Source organism: Schistocerca serialis, chromosome 3 (genome assembly GCF_023864345.2).
Source record: "Schistocerca serialis cubense isolate TAMUIC-IGC-003099 chromosome 3, iqSchSeri2.2, whole genome shotgun sequence".
Lineage (NCBI taxonomy): Eukaryota > Metazoa > Arthropoda > Insecta > Orthoptera > Acrididae > Schistocerca > Schistocerca serialis.
Window position 1 is genome coordinate 88,309,680 of NC_064640.1, and position 23,813 is coordinate 88,333,492.

Below are 23,813 nucleotides of genomic sequence, written 5' to 3' on the forward strand. Positions count from 1 at the left end.
CAGTGAAAATTCAAAATGTTTTGTTTGCAACAGTTAGCTACGTCCTCTGGCTACTTCTCTACATATTCGCCGCTCCGACTGAGACATTTTTCGTAGCATTCTACTAACTTTCTAATAGCCTCGTCATAGACCGCAGTCGCCCATGCTTTTGCCAATTCTCTACGCTGACCTGCAGCATGTTTTCTGCAGCCGCCCGCGGTTCATGAGGGCAGAGAAGAAAATCAGAGGGAGCCACGTTCGGGCTGTATGGTTGGTAATGGAATACTTCCTATCGGAAACGCTGCAGTATGTGACCGAGGATTGTCATGAAGAAGGAAATGAATGGCAGTTTGGTTGTCTGGGCTGCATGAAATTAGGCGAAATCTCTCACACGCATTCAAACTTGGAGGGAGACACTATTTTCTCGGTATTTTTACGTGCTCACTGTGCGCTCAAAATTGAAAAAAGCGACATGACGCGATAGCCGGGCATACTAGAGACACTGTCTAACACGTCTGTGGAGAGCTTCATCGGGTTTTCACTGTGGTATCCATTTCGCGATCGGTCGGATCTTACTCCCCGAATATCCCTCGTAACAATAAACTAATGACGTAACAATTGTCAGTCCGAAAGGACAAATGAAACAAAGTACTGATGTAGCATATTACACATTCGTTGACTTTCCTTCCTATTACAATTCGCATTCAGCTTCACTAGAACAGCAGAAAACACTAGAGACTTACCGTTCTACTTACAAGGGGAGGACACAACGTTTGAAACGCGAATTTACTGGAAACTTCATACACACGTAGTACGCCATGGAGCCGGCCGAAGTGGCCGTGCGGTTAAAGGCGCTGCAGTCTGGAACCGCAAGACCGCTACGGTCGCAGGTTCGAATCCTGCCTCGGGCATGGATGTTTGTGATGTCCTTAGGTTCGTTAGGCTTAACTAGTTCTAAGTTCTAGGGGACTAATGACCTCAGCAGTTGAGTCCCATAGTGCTCAGCGCCATTTGAACCAAGTACGCCATGAGGAGAACAAAACGTGTAAGCAGTAGCGCGTACTTCTCAAACGTTACTGACAAAATCGCAAGATAATTTCGGTCGTCAAATATATACCTGTGCGTGGCCATTTTTGCCATGAAGCGGCGGCAGCCGAGAGGTTAGCGTTCAAGCCCCGTAATCGCTGGATCGAGTCTCGTTCGTCAGTTTTTTTTTATTTTCAACACAGTCATTTTCTTTACAATTTATATAACAATTGATGTAATGGGAAAAATACGTGTAATCGGGTGAACTTTTATTAAATTTACGATGTTATTTGGCGGTCTAAAAAGTTTTTATTATCACAAATAATATAATATTCACAACTATCGACTAGTAAACGACCAAACGTATAAAGTGATACTGAAAATGTATGCTTGTCCGTATCTACAAAACTGTTCGTATTTAATCGAAAGAGAACGAGAAATTGCTTCTCGTAAAGACGCTATTAAAATACATTCGATACAGCATGACCAACTATCAGCGCCGATATTTAAGGAAATACTGCGTTATGCAGGGTTTGCTTCCAAATTATCGGCTGAAAGAGAGGTTTTTGAAAACGTTAACGAGGTTTGTTTTCCACAGAAAACCTCAAAAGACCTCGTGTATGCGGAAACATAGCATTCATTGAGTGCAGCTGGAGCCCTTTAACTTTATGTTTTCCGTGTTACGAAAAATACCATCCTGCAACTTGTACTTGTAATGTCGAAAGCGACGATTAAATGTACATCTTTCGAAGGCCGTCTGTGCCGGTCAAAACTTGCAGGTAGCAAGTCGTTTCGGGTTCCTTCCAGGTATAAGCGATTTCTCAAATCACGGACAAGCATAAATTTTCGGTATGCCTTTATGCGTTTGGTCGTTTACTAGTCGATAGTTATGAATATCATATTATTTGTGATAGTAAAAATTTGTAGACTGCCAAACAACATTGTAAATTTAAGAAAAGTTCTCCGATTACACGTATTTTTCCCGTTATATCAATTTTAATATAAATAGTAAAGAAAATTACTGAGTTGAAAATAAGAAAAACTGGCGAACGGGACTCGATCCAGCGATTACGTGGCTTGAACGCTAACCACTTTTTTTTTAAATCTCATTTTGTTCGTTTTCGTTCGTTGCATCTGCTCGGGGCGGACGTCGCAATACACCCGTTTCAGTTCGTCGTTGATCCATGAATTCAGTTTATTTTTTTTATTACAGAGAGCAGTTAACCCTCTGACCTAACACGCAGAGTTACCTTGCCGGCACTACGCGGCTGCCGCCGCTTTATGGTAAAAATGGCCAGGCACAGGTATATGTGTATATTTGACGAGTGAAATTATCATGTAATTTTCTCAGTAACAATTGAGAAGTACGCGCTACTGCTTACACATTTTGTTGTCCCCATGGAGTACTACGAGTGTACGAAGTTTGCAGTAAATCCACGTTCCAAACGTCGTGGCCTCCGCTTGTTAGTTGATTGGAAGTGTAATAACTACCAGAATCGCGTTACATTACTCTAACTTTTTCACAAAATAAACGCTGTCGCGTGCAATAAATTACTTCACGTGCTTGATCCTGCAGTGCGGCAAGAGTATGATCCCGAAAATAGCTCCTATTCGAAGCATTATCTGTCCATAGCCCTCTACAAGCACGGGGAACTTTCAAGGGAAATTTCGAACACCCTGCTAGTACACTACAGGCCATTAAAATTGCTACACCAAGAAGAAATGCAGATGATAAACGGGTATTCATTGGACAAAAATATTGCACTAGAACTGACATGTGATTACATTTTCACCACCTCTGGCCGTAATAACGGCCTTGATACGCAAGGGCATTGAGTCAAACAGAGCTTGGATGGCGTGTACACGCACAGCTGCCCATGCAGCTTCAACACGATACCACAGTTCATCAAGAGTAATGACTGGCGTATTGTGACGAGACAGTTGCTAGGCCACCATTGACCAGACGTTTTCAATTGGTGAGACATCTGGAGAATGTGATGGCCAGGGCAGCAGTCGAACATTTTTTGTATCCAGAAAGGCCCTTACAGGACCTGCAACATGCGGTCGTGTATTATCCTGCTGAAATGTAACGTCAACTGTTCAAATTGCCGTCAATGTGAACAAGAGGTGATCGAGACAGTAACCAATGGCACCCCATTCCATCACGCCGGGTGATACGCCAGTATGGCGATGACGAATACACGCTTCCAATGTACGTTCACCGCGATGTCGCCAGACACGGATGCGACCATCATGATGTTGTAAACAGAACCTGGATTCATCCGAAAAAATGACGTTTTGCCATTCGTGCACCCAGGTTCGTCGTTAAGTACACCACCGAAGGCGCTCCTGTCTGTGATGCAGCGTCAAGGGTAACCGCAGCCACGATCTCCGAGCTGATAGTCCATGCTGCTGCAAACGTCGTCAGACTGTTCGTGCAGATGGTTGTTGTCTTGCAAACGTCCCCATCTGTTGACTCAGGGATCGAGACGTGGCTGCACGATCCGTTACAGCCATGCGGATAAGAAGCCTGTCATCTCGACTGCTAGTGACACGAGGCCGTTGGGATCCAGCACGGCGTTCCGTATTACCCTCCTGAACCCACCGATTCCATATTCTGCTAACAGTCATTGGATCTCGACCAACGCGAGCAGCAGTGTCGCGATACGATAAACCGCAATCGCGATAGGCTACAATCCGATCTTTATCAAAGTCGGAAACGTGATGGTACACATTTCTCCTCCTTACACGAGGCATCACAACAACGTTTCACCAGGCAACGCCGGTCAACTGCTGTTTGTGTATGAGAAATCGGTTGGAAACTTTCCTCATGTCAGCACGTTGTAGGTGTCACCACCGGCGCCAACCTTGTGTTGCTCTGAAAAACTGATTATTTGCATATCACAGCATCCTCTTCCTATCGGTTAAATTTCGCGTCTGTAGCACGTCATCTTCGTGGTGTAGCAATTTTAATGACCAGTAGTGTATTTTTTGCTCTTGGTGTCATTGAAATTGAGGAAGATTTAGCAAGAGCTGTCAAATTTGCTTTATTTCGGAAAGAAAACTTACGAATGGGTGCACAGAACTGCGATACTTACGTTGGAGACGAGGTACGCTGTGTCTGCTTTCTGGTCGTCAACGGGTTGCTTCACCGTTTCGTTCGAAACGCGACCGCAGACATTCGAACGTTTTCCCTGCTCCTCTAAAAGCAACTGTTCCAGGTTACCTCCGACGGGAAATAGTGGGTAATGGCCTACAGGAGCGCACACGTCCGGTTCTCTAGGAGCGGGGGCGGGTTCAGTTTTTGGGCGGGTGACGTTCGCGCTTCCGGCGGCGTCCGCCTGGGGGCTAGCAACGGTCCGAGCAGAGCCGTTCTCCGAGTGGTTAGGGCCGGGAGGGGTGTGGTACTCGTCGGGCTCGGGGACCTCGTCGAGCTGGAAGAGCGCGCGCACGCGCGGCGGGGGGCTGGGGCTGGCGCTAGCGTCGCGGAAGCAGAGGCCGGCGCGGCACCTGGGCCCGCCGACGCGCGCGCACAGCTCGTGCACGCGGTGCGCCGCCACCAGCTCGGCCGCGATGCGCTCCGCCGGCTCCCCCTCCTCCTCGCCGTCCTCCGTCTCGCCGCTCAGCTCCCGCGACATCTTCTGCTGGTTCCGCGCGTTCTCCGCCACCGTGCCGTTGCCGTCGCTCTCCTGCTCCTGCTCCTGCTCCAGCTCACCCTCTTCCTCGTTCTCCTCCTGCAAACAAATTTGTAGCGCTGAAGCTAACTTACTAATGTGCGCGTCATTTACGACGGCGGCCGAGTTTAGGTTTTTTTTCTGCATCTTACGTCACAGAACTAGGTGTGCGCATCCCCGCTGGCGCGCCGCCAACGCCAAGAGATAACAGTGTTTACATAACACAACTGTTGCATCCTTGAGCCTCCGGTTCTAGATGCACCCTTGTCTGGTTAATGGTTGACGCTACAGATCTTTATTTATGGAAATATAAAGTACAATCAGCTACAAATTTTACATGTTCACATACAGCTTTACCTTTAACCCAAGTAAATACAGACTCATTTTGATTAATTTTTCTCTTACTACATGTATACAAGACAAGAGGAGATGTTGAGTCATAAGCTGATTTACCAAAATCTTTACTATCAATTTCAAACATATGATAAGTACGATAGGCAATCACATCTCTGTCACAAAAACTTTCAAGACCAGGTACACTGGAAACTCCGCTACCACCTCTTACTATGGCAACGGTGAAATTAAGAGAACATCCAAGAAATACGCAGGGTCCATCGACGAGGGCATGGGCTGCAACACTCTGGAATGCGATTCTTCTTGTCTCCTGATGTCGTTGTAAGTTCAATATCAGGAGACAAGAAGAATCGCATTCCAGTGAAGAGTGGCGCAGCCCATGCCCTCGTCGATGGACCCTGCGTATTTCTTGGATGTTCTCTTAATTTCAGCTAGGATATAAACGACACTTTTTCACATGGAAACGGATGGTTCACCGTTGCCATAGTAAGAGGTGGTAGCGGAGTTTCCAGTGTACCTGTTCTTGAAAGTTTTTGTGATAGAGATGTAATTGCCTATCAGCCAATGAACAGAGAACGACGTTGCCAGAGCTCGACTGCAGTGCAGAGCACGGACGAGTGTTTTCAGTTTTAGAAACGTTCCGTCATAAATAAAGTAATTGAACAAAAGCAATGTCTTGATAGCAGACTTTGTTTTATAGAAAGTTTGGAAAAAGCATTCTTTATACCAATTGCTTCATATTCTATTAATTAATAAAACCAAACAAGCAATAAGCCTCCCAATTCAGGAGATAGTAAGGAAAGGTGTTTGTATCATTCTCACTAACCGCTTTATCGCAATAAAGAACAGCGGTAATTGTTTATTTCCTATTGTACTTCGACGAAACGTGAGTAATTCATAGTCATACCAACAGTGTTTGTCGGTATTTTGCGTGATATTTTAAAGTCCTCCGGAAGGCTTATTGAATGACGAGCTGCGTTAGCGTAATGGTGAAAGAGTTGGGCTGCTAAGCGAAAGGTGCGCCGGCACGGTAGCTCAGCGTGTTCGGGCAGAGAGCCGGTTGGCCTCTGTAATAAAAAACTGAGTGCAAGGATCAACCACCGAACTTGAACAGGATGTCTTGCGACGTCCGCAACGACCGAACACAACGATCAACAATGAAAAAAAGGAAAACGTGCTGAGTTCAAACCCTGTTCGGTGCTTAGTATTTTCTTTATTTAAAAACAATATCGAATTGTCTTATTTCATTAATGTTATTCGTTTGAATGTAATTTTTTGAAATTTCTAGTGGCATCTAAAATCGACCGTACGGAAAGTATACTCTATGGACTTTTACCTCTGCGAACTCTTCAAAATTTCGTGCCATGGTATACTACATCTAATGGTGCACAATAACTGCGTTGAACATCGAAGCAAAATTAAGTCATTTATGGGGGGAAGGTATCAGTCAAGAAGATGTGTAAAAATCAAATTTTTGGGCCAAATAGTTTTTGTGAAATCGAATGATAAAGTGTGTCAAAGCAGTCGAAACACCATGTGTCTGCACAGGCGAGCAGTACAGTGATGACAAAATCGCCCACAGCGCAGAATGCGGGGAGCACGTCTCTGTAGCAGCGAAAGGGTTAATCCGGCCGTGCGAACTCAACTATGGCGCTGCTTCTCTTGGCGCGTGCAACTGGTAACGCAGCAATCTTCCGCGTCTGGGCGGGCATGCTCGAATCGCCAAGATAAAAGAATTGAACTATAGTACTCGGATAAGTGTAAAAAGAATGATTTGAATGGGCGATGCAGAGGCCGTATTTTAACCGATATACACCGACAGAAAAAAAATTGCAATACCGAGAAATAATTAATGTAGAGTAATGAAATTTCCGGAATAGATTTGTCAAGGTAATATATTTAAGTGATTAACATTGCAAGAACACAGGTTAATGCAAGCGCGAGATAAGCCGTTGCAAATATGAAATGCTGGTACATTAATATCCGGTGTAGCTGCCAGAATGTTGAATGAAAGCATCCAAACGTGCATGCATTACGTTGTACAGGAGTCGCATGTCCGTTTCTTGGATGAATTTCCATCCCTGTCTGTCAATACAGGGACGGTCAATGCTGTTTGTGGATAACGCTGGAGATGTTGGGCGATGATGTCCAGTATTCGCCCCCGCTAGCTGAGTGGTCAGCGCGACAGACTGTCAATACTACGGGCCCGGGTTCGATTCCCGACAGGGTCGGAGATTTTCTCCGCTCAGGGACTGGGTGTTGTGTTGTCCTAATCATCATCATTTCATCCCCATCGACGCGCAAGTCGCCGAAGTGGCGTCAAATTGAATGACGCACCAGGCGAGCGGTCTACCCGACGGAAGGCCCTCGTCACACGACATCTATATCCAATATGTGCTCGATTGGAGACAGCAGGCCAAGGCAACATTTCCAGGCTCCGTAGACCATGTTGGGTTAGAACAGCGGTATGGAGGCGACGGTTATCCTGTTGGTAAACACCCTCCGGAATGCTGTTCATGAATGGCAGCACAATAGGTTGAATCACCAGACTGACGTGCAAATTTGCAGTCAGGTTGCGTGGCATAAACACGAGAGTGTTCCCGCTCCCGTGCGAAATGATACCCCAGACAATAACTCCAGGTGTAGGTCCAGGGTGTGTAGCACGCAGGCACGATGGTTGCAGGCCCTCAACTGGCCTGCTCCTAACCAACACGCGGTCAGCACTAGCATCGATGCAGGACCAGCTTTCGTCAGGAAGCACAACAAACTTCCATCCTGCCCTCCAATGAGCTCTCTCTTGACACCACTGAAGCCGCAGATGACGGTGGTTTGGAGTCATTGTTATGCAAGCCACAGGGCGTCTGGCTCGAAGCTGTCGTTGCAGAAACAGATTTATAACAGTTAATTGTGTCACTGTGGTGACAACTGCTGTTCAGATTGCTGCTACAGAGGCTATGCGAGGCGCTGGAGTCATACGCTGAACACGATGCTCTTCCCTCTCGTGTCCAGCAATCATGTATATTGGCTACATTCCTGCCAAGTCTTTCTGGAATACCGCAGAAGGAATATCGAGTTTCTCGAGAACCTATAACACTACCTCGTTCAAATTCAGTGAGCTATTGGTAATGGCGCTTTGTCACCTTGAAGGAATTCTTGACTAACATCAACTCACCCCGTTCCGAAGGTAACTAACGCTCACTACCGTTACATAGTGTACATAAAGCAAACTTTATTTGCATAGCCACAGTGCCACTACTAGCTACACTCTTATGCAACTGATGCGAAATTGTCGGCCGGAGTGGCCGCGCGGTTAATAGCCGGCACGGTAGCTCAGCGTGTTCGGTCAGAGGGTTAGTTGCCCTCTGTAATAAAAAAACTGAGCTAATCGATCAACAACGAACTTCAACGGATGTCTTACGACGTCCGCCCCGAGCAGATGCAACGAACAAAAACGAAAAAAATGAGATTAAAAAAATAAAAAAAAGGCGCTACAGTCCGGAACCGCGTGACCGCTACGGTCGCAGGTTCGAATCCTGCCTCGGGCATGGATGTGTGTGATGTCCTTAGGTTAGTTAGGATTAAGTAGTTCTAAGTTCTAGGGGACTGATGACCACAGCAGTTAAGTCCCATAGTGCTCAGAGCCATTTTTTTTATGCGAAATTTCGATAGACATTATCTTTCAGCTTAGAAACGCGTTCGACAACTTTCGTTTATGTAGCCTAACTCCTTCATGGTGGTGTGATTTTTTTCCGTCATTGTATGCAGAGGTGCTAATTTTAAATGAAAACCAAAGTTGTACAAAACAAAAATGCAACAAAGGAAATTGCGTGTAGGCTACCTTAAGAGTCAAAGCAGCCTGTCCACTTCAGGATTGATGCATAAAAACAGTAAATTGAATTCAATGGTCTTTTAATTATTTTTTCTGTACTACAGGGTGGTAAAAATAAAACTGATCCGAAAAATACATTGAAGTTTAACTCTACCTCGCAGGTAAAAGAGAGATTGGGAACTCTTGTTAGGACTATCACGTAATTGTAATAGTGCAGAAAATTGATCTATGTCCTCCAATAAAAGTTTCCTACTTTATCTTCGCAAAAATACGCAGCATAATTTGTATAATATATTATTTAACAGACTGCCCAGTTATTGAAATCCCTAATTTTCAGTTGTCATAGGAATGTCTTAACACATGAATGTAAATGTAGCTTGCTTAGTGTAAAAACTTTATAAAACAGTGGAAAATTGTAGATGTGTGAGGTTCCTGGAGTTTCTATTAGGAATAAAGCGGAGTTGGCTGTCATTGAATGGATGAGAGTGGTGTGGAACAATACTGCGTTACTAGCTATGGGATATGATAGAAGAATAATTTTGAATCTTATGTGGAGGAAGTAGAGATGATCAAGAATGACATGGATTTCGACAGAGGTGTTGGGCGATAGGACGAAAATGGTGTGAGTATGAGGCAAGATAAGATACGCTGTCTGATCTATACTGCCTGACCAAAAAGGAGAAGAACCTGGAAGATATGGTCGGGCGTAAACGTAACTTCGTACACACACACGCCATGGGGGGAGGGGGAGTTGTATGTAAACGATTAGAGTTGTAGCGCACTCTGTGGCAGGTAGAGCGGCCACCAGAGTGTACTAGCGCTGTTTGTATTTAGTGTTGTTGCCGGTCCTGGTGGGGTATATAAGGGGTATGAACAGCGTCGGATGTTTTTCCTTTGTTATGCCCATTCAGCATGGATCTCCGCTCCCCCTACCTTTTATAAATCCCTCCAAATCCTGGAACGCCATGCTCTCCGCCTCGCCTATCGCATCCGTCTCCCCTCCCCCACACGGATCCTGTATGATCTCATCCCCTTCCCCCACCTCCTCCTTTTCCTTGCAAGGATACGGATCCTGTACACCTCCCGTAAACTTGATCCTCCTCACCCACTCGTCTCCCCGCTCCTCTCTCACCCCCGCCCGCTGCCGCGCCTGTATTCCCACGTCCCGCCCGGTCTCCATCTCTCCACCCTCCTTACCCTCTCCCAAGGTGGCTTCCACCAGCTCCCTCTCCCTGATGATGCCCTCCTCCCCTCCATCTACCCCTCCTACCAACTTTGATCCTCCCACCCTCCTCCTGTACTTACTCCTCTGGGCACCCTCCCTCCCTTCTCTCCCTTTCCCCTCCCTCCTCCTTTTCTCCCCCCTCGTCCCCCGGGCCTCCCCTCCCCTGTCCCTATCCTCCTGTCCCCGTCTCCTAAGCCATGGCATCCTCTTTTCCTCCCCTCTCCCCCTCCTCACCCCTGTTCCCCTCTTGGCAGGTCCCCGGACTCGCACACGCTCAGTGGACATTCGCGCGCCAGAGATCACCGCCATCAGTGTATCGTGTGTGCCGTCATGTTTAGTGTTCAGTTTCGCCGTCACGCTCCATTGTTCACCAGTGCCATCGTCTTCTTCAGTGTTTGTGCGTCGGGTCTCCAGTTCGTAGTGTGGATTGTCATCAAGTGTGAACGGCTTCTTGTGCTTTTATGTTCTTGTGTCTCCATCTCCATTTTTTCCCGCCGTTTTTCTAAGTGATGTCTCTTCTTTGTTTATCTCCATGTACTCTCTTCGGCTGAAGAGCGGCGTATTGTGCTGCTGCCAGCCTACCTGGTTGTTCAGGTGTCAAAATAACAATAAAGTAAAAAAAAAAGAAAGTCAGATGTTGAGTGATCGCCGTGAAGGACACGGAGATGCCGTTTACTCGTGTGCGGCAGTATTATCAGCATCCGGCAGTGTCTGAAAGCGGCCTTGTTGTGCATCTCCATTTGGCTGGCTGCTCGATTTGTGCCACAGAGTGCTGCAACTCTAAGCATTTACATACAATCCCCCCCCCCCCCCCCTCCATAGTGTGTATGTGCACGCAGTTACGTTTACACCCGAACAAATCTTCCAGGTTCTTCTCTTTTTAGGTCAGGTAGTGTGGATCAGATAGCGTATCTTATCTTGCCTCATACTCACCTCCATTGTCGTTGTATTGCACATCATAGTCGAGTCCATGTCATTCTGAATCATCTCTACTTCATCCGTGTAAGATTCAAAATTATTCTTCTATCGTATCCCATGGCCAGTAGCACAGTATTGTTCCACACGATTTGTGTTTCATTCGGATGGGACAGTGGCACGATGCCGGATCGCACGGGATTGTGAGGGCAGGTATACATGTAGTCAACATTTTGGTCGACCATGTCTGTCGATCACAAAGGAAGATCGCCGTATTGTGCACCAAGCACATCGTAAACCCGTCACACCCGCACTTGCTATCCGAGAACAAGCACTGGACTCCCTGAAGCGTTCTGCGTAATCCCGCACCGTTGGCTGGAGACTGGCAGCAGCCGGTCTGGGGAATTACCGTCCCATGCGTAGGCTGTCGTTAACACCACAACACAAATGACTCTGTCTGGCATGGTTCCTTGACCGGGAAGCATGAAGAATGGTGTCAAACTGGATTTAGGGATGAGTTACGGTTCAGCACTACAGCAGATGACAATCGTCGGCGAGTATGGGGGTGACTTGGGGAAGGCCCAATTCATCCAGTGTTTTGGAGAGGAAAAGTTGTGTTACTCCTGACATGGTTTGGGAAGTCATCAGGTATGACTTCAAGCCACGGCTGATGGTGGCTGAAGGAGCTATGACGGCACAACGATATGTCACGAACATCCTGCGGCTGCATGTGTTACCCGAATTACGACAGTAACGTAGTGACATTTTTCAGTATAAAAATGCTCGTCCACGCATGGCGCGTGTCTCTATAAATTTTAAATGTGCCTGTTACTCATCATTTTCGTTTCCTTGCACTATATTTTACCTTTTTGTGCATCGCGATGCTTATGTTTGGCATAATCTACGAGACCTTGCTCTAACCACTTTCGATATATTCTTTAGCTACCTCTTGTGGCAAGCGTAAGTCCCTTGCTTTCGACCAATGCTATTCGTTCGCGGGTGAGTAACATGTGGTTTTTCTCTTTCTGGAAGTAATTCACGATTACTCTTGGTCATTTCTGGCTGGCTCTGAGCACTATGGGACTTAACATCTGTGGTCATCAGTCCCCTATAACTTAGAACTACTTAAACCTAACTAACCTAGGGACATCACACACATCCATGCCCGAAGCAGGATTCGAACCTGCGACCGTATCGGTCACGCGGTTCCAAACTGAAGCGCTTAGAACCGCACGGCCACACTGACCGGCCGGTCATTTCTGGTATCGGGTTGGTATAGTGTAGAGGAAGAGGCACTGCGTTGTGTTTCTGACGCTGAGAAGGAAATTGCTTTTGTCTGTCCGATGTCTACTTTGTTGAGCAAACACTGCAGTGCATAAAGATTGTGTGAGACCTACTGTTTACTGATTGTGAACTCAGCGCGTATCATTCAGGCTTGTTTTACGTGGCGACAATAGCTTGGGAATGCTTGCTTGGGTTACTCAGCGCGTAGCTAAACAGTCGTATGTTTCCGTACACTGCAATAGACAGTTGTCACTAAATGCTTGGATGGTGGTTACTGCATCATTCGTCGATAATTTAAGTCTGTGTGATTGTAAATTATTCGATGTTAACTTTTCCTGAACTGTAAGATTAATTTTTCAAGGAATCAGAATATACGCATTTCGCATTCCGAATTTATGTGTTCACAGACACAGACAGTCGCTTTGCGCAACTCTATGCTGTAAGCGGAGTGCTAACACATGTTAAGTGTAATCTATTGCATTCACAAACCTATTCATTTAGTGCTACCGTAGCATATTAGATATGCAAGCTGTCATTTCTTTTCACTGCACTGAATTTATGAAAGTGTGTGTCATGGAATCATTCTCTTCGTATTTTCGAGTCAGTTCAAGTCACTAAGTTCGCTCTGTTGGGCATTAGAAATTTGCATTCTGCACACACACAGACACACTCACACACACACACACACACACACACACACACACACCTACCTTTCCAACTGTCTACAGGATGTTGAGGTACTAGAGCGGCCATCAAGACCGCCTCATCTTTCCCAGATATACTATGTGTCGGACCAGCTCGGAAGTCATCTTCGTCATTATGCCAGTATCCAGGATATTAAAGATCACTTATAAGAGTTGTTCGCCAACTTGACTCAGGAGAGGAAAAGAACGACTTTAGTCATTTTTCGCAACAGAATCAGTGCATGCATCCAGGACAGAGATGGTGCACATCATATTGATATGTGAGATCATACAGACACTCTCTTTGTTAATTTGAGTCCATATTGCTTTCACTGAAATGGTATCACATACCCTCTCAACTCGTGAAGTTTCATTTAGTTTTATTTTTCTGTCAGGCAGTGTATATTTGCGTTTTAATACACATACAACTCTTCATCACAGATCAAATAAGACAATGAGATTCTTTTGTTCATCACTTTATCAACTCCACATCACATATTACTTTGCGAACCACGTCTAGGTATCCGTTCTGTTTTTTGTGTGAAAGTAATTGCCATCGAAGCTCCAAAATGCCCATGTTTCTTCGTAAAGATCTATGAATAGTTCAGTGGGGTTTCACTCAGTACGCGTTTACTTAATCCAGTGACACCAGCGCCCGTGTGCGAGTCCAAAGCACGCACTCAGTAAAATGCGCTCGTGAATGACCCCTGAAAAGCGTCCTATTGCAACGCTCCCGAACGAAATGCTCCTTTTGATGTACGGTCAGTTTGTGGATCGTGTACGCCTGTGGTGCGTGGAGCACAGTTGATCACCCACACTGTTGCCAGTGCTCGAAAGGTTCAGTGCAGTGCTGCGAGTACGGTTTGGAGGCACCACGACGTGGGCATATCCGGAGCAGCAGCCGCTGGTTCCTCTTTGACCCCTGGGCTAACCGTCTATCAATCGGGCTAGCCCAGGCTGCCTCACTTAATACTACACTACTGGCCATTAAAATTGCTACACCAAGAAGAATTGTAGATGATAAACGGGTATTCATTGGACAAATATATTATACTAGAACTGACATGTGATTACATTTTCACGCAATTTGGGTGCATATATCCTGAGAAATCAGTACCCAGAACAACCACCTCTGGCCGTAATAACGGCCTTGATACGCCTGGGCATTCAGTCAAACAGAGCTTCGATGGCGCATACAGGTACAGCTACCTATTCAGCTTCAACACGATACCACAGTTCATCGAGAGTAGTGACTGGCGTATTGTGACGAGCCAGTTGCTCGGCCACCATTGACCAGACGTTTTCAGTTGGTGAGAGATCTGGAGAAAGTGCTGGCCAGTGCAGCAGTCGCACATTCTCTGTATCCAGAAAGGCCCGTACAGGACCTGCAACATGCGGTCGTGCATTATCCTGCTGAAATGTAGGGTTTCGCGGGGATCGAATGAAGGGTAGAGCCACGGATCCTAACACATCTGAAATGTAACGTCCACTGTTCAAAGTGCCGTCAATGCGAATAAGAGGTGACCGAGACGTGTAACCAATGGCATCCCATACCATCACGCCGGGTGATACGCCAGTATGGCGATGACGAATACACGTCTGCAATGTGCGTTCACCGTGATGTCGCCAAACACGGATGCGACCATCATGATGCTGTAAACAGAACCTAGATTCATCCGAAAAAATGAGGTTTTGCCATTCGTGCACCCAGGTTCGTCGTTGAGTACACCATCGCAGGCGCTCCTGTCTGTGATGCAGCGTCAAGGGTAACCGCAGCCATGGTCTCCGAGCTGATAGGTCATGCTGCTGCAAATGTCGTCGAACAATTCGTGCAGATGGTCGTTGTCTTGCAAACGTCCCCATCTGTTGACTCAGGGATCGAGACGTGGCTGCACGATCCATTACAGCCATGCGGATAAGGTGCCTATCATCTTAACTGCTAGTGATACGAGGCCGTTGGGATCCAGCACGGCGTTCCGTATTACCCTCCTGAACCCACCGATTCTATATTCTGCTAACAGTCATTCTATCTCGACCTACGCGAGCAGCAATGTCGCGACACGATAAACCGCAATCGCGATAGGCTACAATCCGGCCTTTATCAAAGTCGGAAACGTGATGGTACGCATTTCTCCTCCTTACACGCGGCATCACAACAACGTTTCACCAGGCAACGCCGGTCAACTGTTGTTTGTGTATGAGAAATCGGTTGGAAACTTTCCTGATGTCAGCACGTTATAGGTGTCGCCACTGGCACCAACCTTGTGTGAATGCTCTGAAAAGCTAATCATTTGCACATCACAGCATCTTCTTCCTATCGGTTAAATTTCGCGTCTGTAGCACGTCATCTTCGTGGTGTAGCAATTTTATTGGCCAGTAGTGTACAAACTGACGGGTAAAGACCACGACAGTTTTGCTACGCCCAGTTTCAAACAAGAGGGGAAGTGAAAACACTGACGATTTTTTGAAAAAGTACCATCGTTGTGATACAACCAGTTGAGCTTTTCAGTAATTGTAAAAAGTTCACTTAGCGTACACTAACTTGCACCATCGTCTCGTATGTGCTTCCCTACAGCGTCACAGTCTCTAGGTTGGTATTATTCTACATATTGTCTAAACCTGCAGCCAGAAAGAAAGAGTTGGCCCGTGTGTGAGCGACAGGGGCCAAGCAGGCGACGCGCCGCCTCGCTTCACTCCCAGCCCAGCGTGCACTCATCTCTGCCATCAAAGGCACTGCAGTCATTTGTGTAGTTACGTAACCGACACGGAATTTCGACTTTTAAAAATAAACTGTATTCAAAGACATTACGAGGAAAATCCTCGATTGCGTAGCAGTATGCCAGTTTTGGGGGAAGAAAATTTGCTTTATTATTACGTGCTGTCGATATCGCTGTTACTAGAGACGAAGCAGAAGCTCCTTTGGTAAAAGATGCGTAAGGAAACCGTAAATGGATTTGCTACAGAAAGCATACCGACATGTTTCTGAAGTGATTTAGAAAATACACGGAGAATCTAAAGCTGTTGCTATGCAAAGGTGTTGAGGCGTCCGTCGCATGTTGTGGATCCCGCAGCTATTTAGCTGTGTTGAGAACATTGACAGACGTGCGTCCGAGGTATGACTTCTGAGGTTATTTTATTGAGGTTCTAATAATTGTACCACAATGGCCAATAACGGCCTTGCCTAAAATCAAAGTACCTGTTTGCACACCTTATACCGTTTGGCATAAATACGTATTCTCTATAAGCGTCCCTAAACTGACGCACTAAATCATCCACATTAGGCTTATAATACCAGAGTTCTTCCAACACTAAAACAACTGCAGAATAATTAATCTTGTTGCCATAAAAGGTAATAGCAAGTTCATCAATCCTCTGTTCATTAGAACACTTCATGTGGATGAGAACTTTGACATTTCACAGTGCTGCGCGGTGTGCACAAACGTTTCATACATGACGCAAGCGAAGATAAAAGAACGCATATTAAAAGAAAAAAGACTTACAAATGGTCATACTCCCCAGTACACGGAGGTCACAAAAGTCATAGGATAGCGATATGCACATATACAGATGGCGGTAGTATTGGGTACACAAGATATAAAAGGCCAGTGCATTGGAGGAACTATCATTTGCACTTAGGTGATTCACGTTAAAAGTTTTCCGACGTGATTATTGCCGCATGTCAGGAGTTAACAGACTGAACGCAGAATCGTAGTTGGAGCTAGTCGCATGGGACATATCATTTCGGAAATCGTTTGGGAGTTCATTATTCCGAGATCCGTAATGTCATGAGTTTGCCGAGAATACCATATTTCAGGCATTTCCTCTAATTACGGACAAAGCAGTGGCCGACGGCCTTCTGTTAACGACAGAGAGCAGCAGTGTTTGCGTAGAGGTGTCATTGCTAACAGACAAGCAACACTGCATAAAATAACGCCAGAAATCAATGTGGGACGTACGATGAACGTATCCATTTGGACAGTGCGATGAAATTTGCGGTTAATGCTCTATGTCAGAAGACGACCCATGCGAGTGCCTTTGCTAACAGCACGACATCGCCGTTCCTGGGCTAGTGACTATATCGGTTGGGCTCTAAACGACTGGAAAACCGTGCCCTGGTCAGATGAGTCCCAGTTTCAGATGTTTAACGCTGATTGTAGGGTTTAGTGTGGTGCAGATCCCACGAAGCCATGGACTCAAGTTGTCAATAATGCACTGTGCAAGCTGGTAGTGGTTCCTTTATGGTGCGGGCTGTGTTTACATGGACAGTCATTCAATGACTGCATGTTCCCAAACAACGATGTAGTTTTTATGGATGACAATGTGCCATATTGCTGGGCCACAATTATTCGCGATTGCTTTGAAGAATATTCTGGACAAATAGAGCGAATGATTTGGCTCCTCAGATCGCCCGACGTGAATCACATCGAACATTTGTGGGACATGATCGAGAGGTCAGCTCGTGCACAAAATCCTGTACCGGCAACACTTTCGCAATTATGGACAACTATAGAGGCAGCATGGCTCAACATTTCTGCAGGGGACTTTCAACGACTTGATCAGCCCTTGTCACGTCGAGTTACTGCACTGCGCCGGGAAAAAGGAGGTATGACACGATATTAGGAGGTATGCCTTGGCTTTTGTCACCTCAGTGTATACACCAAGTCTACATATTTTCATTTAAATACTTTGACGAAGCTTAACAATAGGAATTTAAAAACCGGCGACATCATTCTTGGTGTCAGGTTGAGGTCGCAACGCGGCATACGCGGATGAGGTACACGTGCAGCTTATCGTCATCTTTCAGACTCTGGGAAAGGTCCAATCATTGGCTTAAGGAACTCGGGAGCATTATATCGACAGCTCGTACAGGCCGTTGGCTGTAGTGCCTTGGATCTGGGTTGAGATCTCGAGTTTTCATGCGTCATTCACTGGTGACACCATACCACAGGCAACAGAGTCTTATATACTGTAGATCCAGAGTCAACATGGACATTTAGCGGCGTTCTGTGGTGTTCAGCGATTAACAATGCTAACTGTTGAAAAGAGGCTGAATTCTCGCCAGTATGGGGAAAGAGTGATACACCCTGACGTCATATCCATCACGACTAAAGTATCAGGAGGTATATTCCAACTGGATAATGCAAGACTCTGCAGTAAAATTCACACCATACTCGTCTTGAGAAGCGTCCGGATTCATGACTGGCCTCCACAGTCGCCTGATTTACCACCCACACGAGTATGTAAGGGATGCGATGGGAAGAGTATAATTTCACATCAGCTTCCAGACAGCAGCCTTCAAGAAATGACAAGGCATGTGTTTGAGGCATGGCAAGGAATTCTTCAGGATGGCATTTGGAAGCTATTAGCTTCTATGACACAACAAATGTTAGAATGTACTCATGCCCGTAGGAGTCAAAACTCGTTATCATGTTGATAACTGACATCACTTCCAAATAAGATGAAAGTTCAGTCATTAAATATCTGTTAAATTATTAACACCTCCATAAAGTATGATAAATATGGTACTTGTACTTGACTGCGTAACACTTTCCATTTCCATCAGTGTATATAGGGTGACATACAGAAACATCACTTATCCAAAGTACAGATAATTTCTACTTTTTTGTCACATGGTTTATTCAGCAATTAACGTTAACATATTTTGTTTGTAGGAACAATCTTTGGAACCTCCTAAGGCCGGAATAAGCAACCATGAGGGAAAATGTTAAACGCGGAGCTCACCATCAAGAGAAAGCATAGCGCTACTGGCCAAGTCCGAGGAAGTTAGGTGTTTCCAACGCTACCAACGTCTTTCGCTTTGTTCACGACTCAGACTTTTCGTGCATTTCGTGGCCAACGAGCTTCGTTAAGATGGAGATGCTCCTTGAAGTCTTTATAGTGTCATCATAATACTTACGGATTACATATTTTCGCGTTCTTCCGTCTTCTCATTTGTGAGCTACAAAAAGTAGAGTAACTCCATGAATCTTGGTTAACACGAAAAATGGTTCACAAATTTTCAGTTCCTTTCAGCACTATCTGTGCACTGTTTGATTTTTCGTGCAGACGTGTAGCGCCTCTTTCTTTCTGTCTATCCCGCCTCCTCCCACGCCACTCCCCCTCCCCCCTCCCCCCCCCCCCCCCCGACACACTCCACACACGACAAAATAAATCGTTCAATTGGCTGGAATTATGTCACCAGAAATAATTCATAACATTGTTAGTCGTTCAGATACTGATTTTACGACATTGCAGTTATTTTGATTCAGTCCCCCAGATTAATTTTATCTTAAACTTACGGTGGATAATGTGAGATATTAAGGGAGATTAAGAGTTAACATGCCGCTAGCGACGAGATGTCTACAAACGGAGCATATGATCACGTTGGACAAGGATGGCGCCGGATTTCAGCAACGGCCTATTCAAAGAAACCACCTCACAGTGTCTTAGCGATTTAGAGAATCCACGGCAAGGAGGTAGTTAGAGCCCCGTTAATGCTGGGCCCAGCGTCTTAACTACTGCACCACTATGTTCGGTTTGTGCCCTATTTCTAAAACAGCATGTGGTGGACATGTTTTAAGTGGATATCAGTCGTTTTACTGCAGCAATATCTTAGTTGTCCACATTGTTTCTGAGCGCTGTTGTACAAATTTTAAGGTATAGTATTCCTTCAGGAAAACTAAATTTCGGGCATACTAATGCAGTCTTTGACAATGTTACGAATCAAGATGGTAAGGGAACAGGAGAGTGAAATTTTCTGTCTGAACAGAACAGCATCGCTCATTCACACGGAAGTATTAACACAAGCCAGCCGCCAGGCACAAAGATTTCGACACCGTCTAATGAATCTTGCCTCCTCAGAACTTTCGTACTTCAGTTGAAATGTTCGATTCCGTACAAATTTCGGCCTGACTTGACTAAATTTTAATACTTGAATTAAATATTCCATATTTAAAGATAATTTCGCATATGTTTGATCACAAAAACACTATTTTTCTAATAATATAATTTTACTTTTCATATCGATCCATTTAGCAACAGTGATATTGAATTATGAAAACTAGTATCACAATTGTTAACGCAGATGTGTGAAATGCCACTTGAACAGTGAAAATAGTATTATCATGCTCTATTTTTCATGTAAACAAAATTTGTATTTACATTTTTAATTTTATAATATTTACTATCGATAATTCAGTCAACAATAACATAAAGAAGGGAAGCTGATACTTTTTACTATATTGCCAAAATTTGCCACCTTCATTATTAATTATTAGGCGCATAAATATTTATATAAATAATTATTTCCAGAAAACGTTCACAATAAACGTCATTTAAACTACATCCTGTTTTAGAAGGGTCTGGAAGCTATGTACGTAATACTTACAGAAAATGTAGGCGCCAAACGCGCCGTAACAGTTTCAGTTGTTGTCGAGCCTGATCAATGTAACTATCATGTCCTTTGTGTTGCGCTGAAATGTTGCACAATGCATTTACTTAACAAGAGGTGTTGTAAAAAGTGTCAAAAGGCGACAATATTCCAGCGACTTTTACTGAAACAAAAAAAACCTTTGACCTATCAATTGGAAAGCATAAACAGCAACCGACACTCTAGACAACGAGACAGCCGTAGCAAGATACGTATCACATATCTACTAATATTATGTTTCTGCCCTTATGAAATTATATAAACGTTGACAACACGAGAATAGTTAGTTGAACGTAGCATATTTACTTTCTGCAGATCTATGAATATTTTGATGGTAAGTGATATGTATCATTATAACTGTTGGTCCGTCACTTGACTGCGGGATCGACACTTCTGTGTATGAGAGCGAGCGACCTTAGCGGAAAATTGTTAGTGCAGACCAACCCGCCTCCGTTACTCTCACAGCATTATGTAAGAAGGACGCAACAACGTATATCAAGGGTTTGACAAAGCAAAACTCATAAAGGGCGGAACCGATTTGGTTATGACGAATGACGTTAAAAAGTAGAGCCTTTCCACGGAGTTATAAATTCTCCACCTCGCTAGGCTAAAGTCAGTCGATCAGTAGGATCGATTGTGTTCATGCCGTCCGCACTTGACTCCCTGATCATTGTATTGTGTCATCTTGTATATTATACTGTTCCAGTACTGGTCATACTCCTGCCGCCTTAAGAGACCACTACATGTATGTAGCCACCGATGGTAGAAGATAGCCTCCAGTACCAGACATCACTGATTGGTAGTCTAGAGGCTTACCAACGCCGAGCAAGTCTGGGGCACAAACTGCTCCAAACTCTAGAGTCGCTTGGGGCAGACGGACTACTGAACAAGGGCCAGGATCAGCATTCAGGACGACCTCACGGCCGGCCGGGGTGGCCGAGCGGTTCTAGGCGCAACAGTCTGGAACCGCGCGACCGCTACGGTCGCAGGTTCGAATCCTGCCTCGGGCATGGGTGTGTGTGATGTCCTTAGGTTAGTTAGGTTTAAGTAGTTCTAAGTTCTAGGGGACTGATGACCTCAGAAGTTAAGTCCCATAGTGCTCAGAGCTATTTGAACCATTTTTGAACGACCTCACAGCATCCGAAATCGCGGCACACCTCATGGAACAACACGGGTATTGACGTGGGACGCACAGATTACTCCCAGAACGGTGTGGGAGACACAACACACACGCCATAGCCACCGCCATCTCTGCGCATAGCTTCCGGTGGGGCGTACCTTCGCCACCACGGGAGGCTAACTAGAAATCACCAGTTTGGGCACAGGGCTGATGCAGCTGACTACGGCACCCTGAGCCAGTCGCTTGCTAAGCCACCATCCGCCGCTGAAGATACGGCAACGAGTTGTATACAGAGAAATAAGTGAAGCAATTTTTAATTCTCTTTGATTGCGTCTAGCGCCGCCACACAGGTTCCTCGGTCTTCAACAAACAGTAGGGTTTCCAGCACGGGAGTGTTTGACCCTGCAGGAAGAATCCCACGCTATACGGTTGGAATTGAACTTTTGTGCAAAACGTAGATGCATTTTTGGCGCAATGCATAGTGCATTTATTCAAGCATAAGGAAGTTTATTTGCTAACTCTAGTATCTCACGCCGCGGAAGTCGAACACGCGCCAGAACAAATGGACGTGGTCAGCCCATAGAGGGCTCCGCGTCCGCGGCGGCTATTCTACATCTACATCTACATCCATACTCCGCAAGCCACCTGACGGTGTGTGGCGGAGGGTACCCTGAGTACCTCTATCGGTTCTCCCTTCTATTCCAGTCTCGTATTGTTCGTGGAAAGAAGGTTTGTCGGTATGCTTCTATGTGGGCTCTAATCTCTCTGATTTTATCCCCTTGGTCTCTTCACGAGATATACGTAGGAGGGAGCAATATACTGCTTGACTCTTCGGTGAAGGTATGTTCTCGAAACTTTAACAAAAGCCCGTACCGTGCTACTGAGCGTCTCTCCTGCAGAGTCTTCCACTGGAGTTTATCTAACATCTCCGTAACGCATCGATACAACACAGCATCATCTGCAAAAAGCCTCAGTGAACTTCCGATGTCATCCACCAGGTCATTTATGTATATTGTGAATAGCAACGGTCCCATGACACTGCCCTGCGGCACACCTGAAATCACTCTTACTTCGGAAGACTTCTCTCCATTGAGAATGACATGCTGCGTTCTGTTATCTAGGAACTCCTCAATCCAATCATACAATTGGTCTGATAGTCCATATGCTTTGACTTTGTTCATTAAACGACTGTGGGGAACTGTATCGAACGCCTTGCGGAAGTCAAGAAACACGGCATCTACCTGTGAACCCGTGTCTATGGCTCTCTGAGTCTCGTGGACGAATAGCGCGAGCTGGGTTTCACACGATCGTCTTTTTCGAAGCCCATGCTGATTCCTACAGAGTAGATTTCTAGTCTCCAGAAAAGTCATTATACTCGAACATAATACGTGTTCCAAAATTCTACAACTGATCGACGTTAGAGATATAGGTCTATAGTTCTGCACATCTGTTCGACGTCCCTTCTTGAAAACGGGGATGACCTGTGCCCTTTTCCAATCCTCTGGAACGCTACGCCCTTCTAGAGACCTACGGTACACCGCTGCAAGAAGGGGGGCAAGTTCCTTCGCGTGTTGTTGTTGTGGTCTTCAGCCCTGAGACTGGTTTGATGCAGCTCTCCATGCTACTCTATCCTGTGCAAGCTTCTTCATCTCCCAGTACCTACTGCAACCTACATCCTTCTGAATCTGCTTAGTGTATTCATCTCTTGGTCTCCCTCTACGATTTTTACCCTCCACGCTGCCCTCCAATACTAAATTGGTGATCCCTTGATGCCTCAGAACATGTCCTACCAACCGATCCCTTCTTCTGGTCACGCTGTGCCACAAACTTCTCTTCTCCCCAATCCTATTCAATACTTCCTCATTAGTTATGTGATCTACCCATCTAATCTTCAGCATTCTTCTGTAGCACCACATTTCGAAAGCTTCTATTCTCTTCTTGTCCAAACTATTTATCGTCCATGTTTCACTTCCATACATGGCTACACTCCATACAAATACTTTCAGAAACCACTTCCTGACACTTAAATCTATACTCGATGTTAACAAATTTCTCTTCTTCAGAAACGCTTTCCTTCCCATCGCCAGTCTACATTTTATATCCTCTCTACTTCGACCATCATCAGTTATTTTGCTCCCCAAATAGCAAAACTTCTTTACTACTTCAAGTGTCTCATTTCCTAATCTAATTCCCTCAGCATCACCCGACTTAATTCGACTATATTCCATTATCCTCGTTTTGCTTTTGTTGATGTTCATCTTATATCCTTCTTTCAAGATGCTATCCATTCCTTCG

At 45.4% G+C, this 23,813-nt stretch overlaps 1 protein-coding gene across 1 annotated transcript in view; it reads right to left on the minus strand.

Annotated features, from left to right (window-relative positions):
- The window catches only part of LOC126471531 (retrotransposon-like protein 1), a 304,834-nt gene that overhangs the window by 64,117 nt on the left and 216,904 nt on the right, over nucleotides 1-23,813 (minus strand). Inside the window, exon 3 of the mRNA XM_050099759.1 lies at nucleotides 4,516-4,739. Coding sequence (XP_049955716.1) covers nucleotides 4,516-4,739 — 224 coding nt within the window. The remainder of the gene's footprint in view (nucleotides 1-4,515; nucleotides 4,740-23,813) is intronic.